The sequence below is a fragment of the Trichomycterus rosablanca genome, chromosome 16 (assembly GCF_030014385.1).
Source record: "Trichomycterus rosablanca isolate fTriRos1 chromosome 16, fTriRos1.hap1, whole genome shotgun sequence".
Taxonomy (NCBI): domain Eukaryota; kingdom Metazoa; phylum Chordata; class Actinopteri; order Siluriformes; family Trichomycteridae; genus Trichomycterus; species Trichomycterus rosablanca.
The window spans coordinates 1726355-1734774 of record NC_086003.1 but is presented as its reverse complement, the minus strand read 5'-3'; the positions used below and the strand labels follow the sequence as shown (position 1 = coordinate 1734774).

General features: G+C 44.1%; 1 protein-coding gene across 1 annotated transcript; it reads right to left on the bottom strand.

Annotated features, from left to right (window-relative positions):
• Positions 1-964: 964 nt before the first annotated feature.
• On the bottom strand, positions 965-7961 carry hmgcrb (3-hydroxy-3-methylglutaryl-CoA reductase b). The gene is made up of 20 exons (XM_063011214.1): positions 7884-7961; positions 6659-6852; positions 6452-6563; positions 6251-6338; positions 6062-6146; positions 5521-5626; positions 5321-5427; positions 5108-5227; positions 4887-5011; positions 4562-4797; positions 4300-4427; positions 3260-3454; positions 3013-3171; positions 2767-2924; positions 2570-2675; positions 2019-2189; positions 1786-1926; positions 1540-1698; positions 1273-1427; positions 965-1076 (listed from the first exon to the last, which is right to left on the bottom strand). The coding sequence occupies exons 1-20, from the start codon at positions 7918-7920 to the stop codon at positions 1022-1024; spliced, it is 2637 nt and encodes an 878-aa protein (XP_062867284.1). The 5' UTR covers positions 7921-7961; the 3' UTR covers positions 965-1021.
• Positions 7962-8420: the final 459 nt, after the last annotated feature.

Below are 8420 nucleotides of genomic sequence, written 5' to 3'. Positions count from 1 at the left end.
GGGAAAAAATAATTTTGGCTTCAGTTCTCGTTCAATCCGTCAAATCTAGCAGGTCGAATCTACGTCTCGTCAACGTAGGACGAGAACAAACATAGAAGAATTTGGATTTTGCTTCACCAACAGCAACAAACATCGTGTCCTGTTTATAGGTCTTTCTTTCTCACAAGATCACTTGACAATTTACGCTGGTGACATCTTGTATTAATAAAAATAAAGCATGGCCGCAGCCACAGCTAACAAACACACAGAATCATATATATACTCTTGGGGAATTCTCACATTTTGACATGTATATCAAAGTAGGCCTGGGTTTATATAAGCTAATGCTCTAAATATCTCATCCCATGCCTCACTATGTCATGGCCATGTGTTATTATTATTTATACAGGATGACACCAGCAGGGCTCTGTAACAAGAAGTATAAATTTACATTACATTAAAAACCATGTACATTATATTAAATGTAACTTATTAGTCTAGCTTAGTGTTTTCCGTTCAGCTCACTGCCCCTGTTATACACATTTCCACTCTTTCACCTTCACGGTATTACTGTCTCATATTTAGGGGTTCGACATTGACACACTCGCATTGTAAAACCACGTCAAAACAAAAGTAAAACTTTAAAGAAGCCAGATTTAGCCCCCAAAACACCCTGCAATGTGCCGAAGCCGTAAAATGAGCTCATAGTAGTATTAAACTGCAGATTCTGAATGAGATCCCTGCGTTATTGTCCAGCCCACAGCAAACCTACTGGCATTCCAGCACTTGTACAGCCAAACCCACAGCTTAGTCATTAGTGGAGAAGGATCAGTGCAAATCTGGCTCCGACAAGTCAAAACAAACGTCGTTATAGTTGTTCTAGTCTCCGTAGCATCGACGTCAGTGCTTGTGTTCGCCGAAAAAAAGGCGTCTTTAAAAAGAAGTCCGTGAGAGTGAATTTCCGCTAGGTATGACCCTGTAGCTAGCGTAGGCTTCGGATTCGGGTTTCCAGAATCCGAAAAAGTGAGACGGTCCTCGGTTATCAGGATGGTTCCTTTGGCATCGATTTAGACAATTCTGCAAGGTTGGCTTTCGATCTGGTGATAGAAAATGCAAAAAAATAAAAATACACCTGGTTAACGAGACCTGAGCAGACCTGCATACACACACGTGCAGAGTGTGGACAAAATAATGGAAATACCTTTACAATACAAATATAGTGGTATAGGTTTCCGTTATTCTGTCCATCACATGCACACACTCTTGACAAGTAAGGACAAGTCTCATTTGTACCTGTTCAGGGTCATGTGACTCTTCACGAGGTGTCCAGCAGCCAGGGCAGCCATGAGTGATAGTTCACCGGCCAGTACCGCAGCACATACCACCTGTGCCAGGGTGCGCGAGTTCTCCCCTGGACAATCTGCACTCGCTCCCTGCACGCCCAACATCTACCCACAAACACACACACACACACACACACACACACACACAATGACTTAGGTTGCTGTAGTAAGGTGACCAATCAAGCATTACAATTAGAAGCCAGTTGTATAAACATACCTGTAGGCAGGCTTGCTGTGGGGGCAGGTTAGTGCCCCCTCCGACGGTTCCCAGCTCAATAGAGGGCATGGTGCAGGAGATACACAGGTCCTCTCCATCTGCCCCGACCCCCTCCATCAGAGTGATACAGTTACTGCTGCCCACCGTCTGACCGGGATCCTAAACACGCAGCACAGAAAGATCAACATTCGTCTCTAATAACAGGGAACCAAAATAAGAACCGCTCCCCCGGCTCACACCACTCACCTGTCCGCATGCGATGTAGACGGCAGCGACGATGTTGGCAGCCTGTGCATTGAAGCCTCCGATGCTCCCGGCCATGGCGGAGCCCACTAGGTTCTTGCTGATGTTCAGCTCCACAAGAGCCGCAGTGCTCGTCTTTAGCACCTACAGGAAGTCAGGACCACACGGGACAGGTTGAAAACCAGACCTTGAAGCATGCGGGTAATGAAACACTATTAAAATGTGCTGATCTGTACCTCTCTGACCACTTTGGCCGGTATGGTGGCCTCACACACGGCAGACTTCCCTCGGCCGTGGATCCAGTTGACGGCTGAGGGTTTTTTATCCGTGCAGTAGTTTCCGCTGACGGCCAACACACGCAGGTCGAGAAACTGCTCCCGAAGTCTGCACAGCGCCTGCTCGGTACCCTACACAAAGCAGGACAGAAGAAATATGATATTTATCACCTGCACATTACAAGCAAGAAAAACAAAAAACAATAGCATTCTGTATATTTGTTCTAAAAAAATCAAATGAAATCCCATAAAAGCGTCTACCAAATGCCATAAATTATGTAAACAACCTTAGTAGCCATGCAGGACCTGATTTGCTCTCCCAAATACATTTGTAGAACATTAGATTTCATTTAGGAAGCCTTAAAGACCCAAATGCAATCCCAGACTGCAAGGTAAATGTACTTAATCTACTAAATCATTCCTATATGATCAACTGAACTACATAAGTGGATCCTTTATGCGCATTAGACCACTGAACCACTAGATGATGCAAAGAGTCAAACGCAACACACCTTGGAGAGCATGTTCATGCCCATGGCATCCCCGGTCTGAGCCTGAAACCGGATGTAGAGGTTCCTGCCAGCCAGACTGATCTGCAACCGGTCCAGCCGAGCAAACCTACAAAACACGCCATGGTTTAATTTAAGAGCATATAAAGAACTCTCGGCTTTGGTATCCATTGCGATGTCTGTACATCCAGTTCTCTGACCTGCTGGACTGGTCGAAGGCCTGTTTTAGTGCGCCGAAGCCATCGGAACTCTCCAGCCACGATTTAACCTCTGCTGCCCTACATGCAGAAGGCAGCTGCACCACTGGACCCCGGGTCATGCCGTCCGCCAGAACACGGGCACTCGCACCACCCGACAGCTACAAACAAAGAGAGGAGAAAAACGAGTGATTAGAATTGTTGAAGTGATACAAAATAAGTCCGATTAGGCACAAAGAAGGAACTAACCGTGATGGCTCGGCAGCCTCGGTTCGTGCTGGCTACTAAACAGCCCTCCGTGGTCGCCATGGGGATGTAGTACTCCTTCCCGTCCAATAGCAGCGGCCCAGCCACTCCCACCGGCAAGGGTACGTAGCCGATCACGTTCTCACAGCTCGTGCCCATTATCTGTAGTAAGAGAAGCAAAGACGAGTCACGCCGACGCTACTGAGGATTTAATCTGGTGCCTGTGTGGGTACGGGTAGATCAGGTGTACCGTCGAGTAGTCGTATCCTTTGTAGGGCAGTTTCTCCAGCGCTGAGAGGCCTGGCAGCTTGTGAGAGAGCATCTCCCTTCGTATGGCCACGCCTCTTTCGGGGTTCTCCAGCTCTGCCTCCAAGCGGTATCCCAGAATGCTCCTGTTCTTCACCAGCGAGATCACCTCGGCATCGCTCAGGAAACCAGGACCCCACTGCACACACACACACAGTTTTTAATGCATTTTACCCCCAATTTAGGGTAGCCAATCTGCTGCTGGGGACCCCAACGGCATCCATGGGGGGGTATATCTTATTCACCCATCCTTTGGCGGATTTGCGCAAGGAGAGCCACGCCCTGATCTCTGCGCTCCTCCACTCTCTGTACTGCCAATTTTTGTCTGCTACAGACATTACTGCTACAGAGGAGCCTTACACACACATTTAAATATTTCATAAATACCATACACTACAGGAATCATTTAGTTTCCACCTAATAACAGGGAAAGTCAAGCAAGCAAATGCATCACACATGCATAATTTAGTTATAAACCATCACACGTGTCTACCTAAAACATTGTGTGATGATTAGGGTACTATTCTCTGAACAAGAGATTCCTTCACTGACTTTAACAGACCTAAAATTACCACATGTGTATAATCCACAACAGTTACATAATGTTTACGTTCACACTGACGTCATTTAGCAGACGCTTTTATGCAAAGCGATTCACAATCATAACTGAACACAACTGAGGGGTAAGTGCCTCGCTCAAGGGCTTAACAGTGGCAACCTAGTGATAGTGGGGCTTGAACCAGCAAGTCAACTTCTGATTGCTAGTCAAGTGCCTCAACCACTGAGCTTTCACTGCCCATAATAATAATAATAATAATAATAACATAAATACAGGCTTGTGTAAAACACAATGTAGTAATGTACTCATATAATAATAATCCTAATTTTTGGTGGTGGGGGGTGAATATTTCCAATTACAAAAACAATTTAAATCTATATTAAACCAGTTTGAAATGTCTAGTTCTTAACAAGTTAACGTTCTACCTGCTGGTCTCTGAGGATGCTCAGGCACTCGTTTACAGAGCGAGGTTGAGACGACGATTTACTGTGTTCCTCTCCGTCCTCCGATCGTTCCTCTCTAGTCTGTTCGGCTGCAGGCTGATTTACATCAACTGTGCAGAGGGGAACACAGGTCAGCAGGCGTAACAGGCCATACATCCCAGCACCTATATCACTTCATTCTTAATACAACCCTTATAAATGAATACAAATAGGCTTATAGGCAAAAAAAACTAAACTAGCTCACCACTCTCTTGTGTGCTGCACAGGGGCGTTGAGCTGGGATTGCTGTTCCCCCTTTGCAGGACTTTGGGTACGACTGGCTCCCTCCTACAGCAGTCCTCTCCCGCCCTCCTGTTCGTCAGGAAGGTTTGGGGGGATCTGATAGACAGGGAGGATTCAACTTCCGTCTGCTCGAAGAAGACGTACTTGACGGCCAGCAGGAGAGCCAGAGACAGAGTGATGACCTGCTCCATGTCCAGACTAAACAAAGTCATGGAGAAAATCAGAACACTTCCATTAGCAAGGATTTCAAACACAAGACAGGCTGAGAATTGAGGAATGTACTCTACCTCGTCATGGGTGTGTGTGGATTCGCGCTACGGTTGTGCACGTCCACGGCCGAGCCGGAATCGTTGTGGCCGGGGGCTTCAGCCAACAGGCGTGTATGGGCGTGGACCAGCGCCAAGACCAGCGACTGCACAGAACACAATTTCAACCCGTTAACTCCAAGATTCAGACAGTCGGTAGTATTCGAACAGCCCACACACTTTTCCACATTTGCTGCTCTCACCATGATCATTTTGACACGCTGGGTGACAGGATTGGGCTTGTTGTCCTCCTCTTCCTTCAGAACACGGGCAAACTGACTCAGCTGCCAGATGGGTCGTCCTTCTCGGTTCTCTCTCGACAGCTGAAGGACAGACAGAGCGAGTCGTTACCTTCAAACACAATTCAGCTACCAACAAAAGAACCCTTCTGTAGAGGATCTCTCTCTAGTTCTTACCTCCAGGACGAGAGAGACACAGGCAGGGAAGAAGGTCATGAAGACGAAGTAGTTGGCCAGGACGGATATGCAGCCGAAACAGCACACCAGCTCCAGCTGCTGCACACCTAGTCACACACAGGAAGTCAGTAATCGCATATATATCAGACACAAGATCTTCTCAAATGCTACTGGACGTAAACGTGGTAAATGGTTCCTACCTGACATGGTTCCTACGCCGATGACCAGACACTCCACCACAGCATCCAGGGTGAAGGTGGGCCCCAGAATGGCCATTCCCTTTGCTATGTTCTCCCTTACTTCCTCCTGTCGGATAAAGAAAACCATGATGTGCTAAAATGATCTAGAAATACCACCTAAACAATCAGGCCTGTTTTTGATCCTATTATTAAGATGATTTATCAAAAATTGCACCTAAATGGAAAGTTTTAAACCTGTGCAACCTGCCACAAATAGATGCAAATGCATTCATTACAATATGTTGGAAATAAAACATATTGTTGTAACCGTTCAAAATAAAAAATACATCATAGAACAGCTATAGTTCCTCTCAAAACAACATTTGGGGTATCATTACTCCATATGATACAATCAGTGAATAAAAAGGTGCATTTGAGTCCTTAATAAATTGGTCAGTAACTGTATTAATTACACAGCTACATTGGAAATATCATTAGCTCCACTTTACCATGCTTTATGCCCAGCAGGAGCTATTGAACTTGCTTTGCCCTTCAGTCGTACCTGAGAGTTTGAGCTGAGAGCGAACTTGGCCAGCGTGCACGCTTTAGACAGGTCAATCAGCAACAGAAAGAAAGGCAGCGCTTCACTGGAAAGAAGAAGACAAATCGACCCACGTTTTAGATGTTTTGAATGTTAAAACTCTAAATGTATACAATACACAAATCAAACAAAACAAGAACAAATGCTTACTTGAGGCCTGTGAGCTCTTTGCCCAGGAAGTGAATGACCACGGTGCCGAAGACGAGACTGGAAAACACGGTGAAGAGTCCAGCAATGCCTGCACAAACATATAAATCCATTACATCTTATACAGCTTTATACTGTAATCAGAAATGCTGAACAAAGTGTGAAATCTGATTAGTATGATATAAGTGAAATAAGAAAACACACCGAGCATGTACTTGGATCCGAGCTGTCTCAGGTTTCTGAACTGTAAGTAGATGTAGACGATGGCTAAGCATCTTGTCGCAGTTAGAATTATGATGTCACTACTATAGACCTTCTAAAAGAGAGAAAGGAAGGAAGCACGTCTTACTTTAATCAGACTAAACAAATAACTTAAATGAGTCCATGATTAACACCACTTTTTACCCATACCTCCTGCGCTTTAGAGCACTGGTGGTTCCAGTCACAGATCTGATCACCGCCGGCGATGACGTTCATCGACATGAGACAGATCGTCACAGCGATCGTTCCGACGATCACCTCCAAGGGGTGAGTGGCTACAAACAGGCCGTGCAGCCTGAAGAGCCGGGTCAGCATGGTGACAGCAGCAGGGCTCAGTCGGTCACCTGTAAACAAAGGTATACAAAGATAAAGTCATAAAAGCTTTTCTGGAACTAGAGGTTATATTAAAACTAAATTATGTGTGAATTCCAAGTTTCATTAATGCAGATTAAAGTGGTTCACAGGGTACAGTGGTGAATTTTGCATTTTTTAGAAGGTAAAACATCTCAAAGCTTCACAAAAACCACTTGAGGACCAAAGAAGGTCAAGGAGTGCTGAATGTCATGGACTTTCCTTCACCGTTACCTGACCTGAACCCGATCCAGCATTTATTAGGACACTTTAGAGGCAGAGAAAACCGAACATTCAGTAACATCACAAGATGCTCTTTGGAATAGTATGCTGTCATGCTGGAAAACATGGACTATCACATATATGTATATATTGTATATATTGTAACTTGTGGAGCCCACGTTGCTGTTACAGCAAAAACGAGACCAAAGCTAATTCTAAATTCTAAAAAGAAGTTCTAAAATTCAGAATATGTTGTTTCAGACTTTATGGACACACTTTTATTTTTTAATAGAATGTACTACTACGTAAAATACAGTGATATTGGGACACAGCCCGAACCAGCTTACTAAACTAAGTAAAACTAGTACACAAACAGTTGTACCTTCACTTCTTTCATATATGCTTTAATTAATACACAGTTAATTAAATATTAACACTTGTCCAACATAAAAATTGTGTTATATTTAGAAACGCAGGCTGTATGCTAAATCTTCATGTCAGTACCTTGCACACCTGTATTCCGACAAATCCCGCCCCCTCCCCCTGCTCGAACAGTCTAAGTGTAAAAGTCAAACCCGCTGCACTGATTGGCGGTCGGCTTGTCAGTCAACAACAATCAGCCAATTACAATCCAGAAGGCACACATAGTCCGAAAACGGGTAGGAAAAACACACATCCATCACAGCTGCGTCTACACTTCCGCTCTTCATATTTAGACAAGGTCAAAACAGTTTTCACCAAGTAAATAAAAACATTAACAGCAAACATCGTGAAAAATTAAAACAAACAAGTGATAAAATACCTTTATGTGTTAATGCTGTCCACAAGTCATCGTCCATGGACTGTAGGGCTCCTGATGTAATCCACCCTCAATAATGGCGTACGGGTCAACCGAGGAGGAGAAGCCCCGCCCACCAGTGTGAAGTCATGTAGAGATACGTCATAACACGGTAATAATTCATTTAAATGACATATGACAGCGTTTATTGTTGTCATACTATTATAGTCAAAACTTTAATTTAAAACTTGAATGACATATATATATATAAATCAAACTTTACCTCTTACTCAAAGCCCAGACAACCAAACTGAAGCTTTTTTTTATTAAAAAAAAAAAATTAATTGGAAATGGCAATTATGCCTAACAGAAATCCGCATGTTCTGGATTAACATTATCCATATGGTTTCGAAGAATTGAAATCAACCAAGCAGGTGGGCTTTTAGGATATACAATTACTAAAAGGCATGGTTGTGTATGTTGTACTGGTATGAATGTAAGTAGGTACAGCTGTGTTGTTAGGAATTTTTAAAAACCTCAATGTTTCAATAGTGCTCAGAA

What these genes read in the sequence shown, in the direction of transcription:
- hmgcrb (XM_063011214.1), bottom strand. Translation starts at nt 7,920, where the DNA reads ATGGACGATGACTTGTGGACAGCATTAACACATAAAG. An exon ending in GACAGCATTAACACATAAAG is followed by an intron (nt 6,853 to 7,883) that starts GTATTTTATCAC and finishes CTTTGTTTACAG; the next exon opens with GTGACCGACTGAGCCCTGCT. An exon ending in CACAGCAAGCCTGCCTACAG is followed by an intron (nt 1,428 to 1,539) that starts GTATGTTTATAC and finishes GTTTGTGGGTAG; the next exon opens with ATGTTGGGCGTGCAGGGAGC.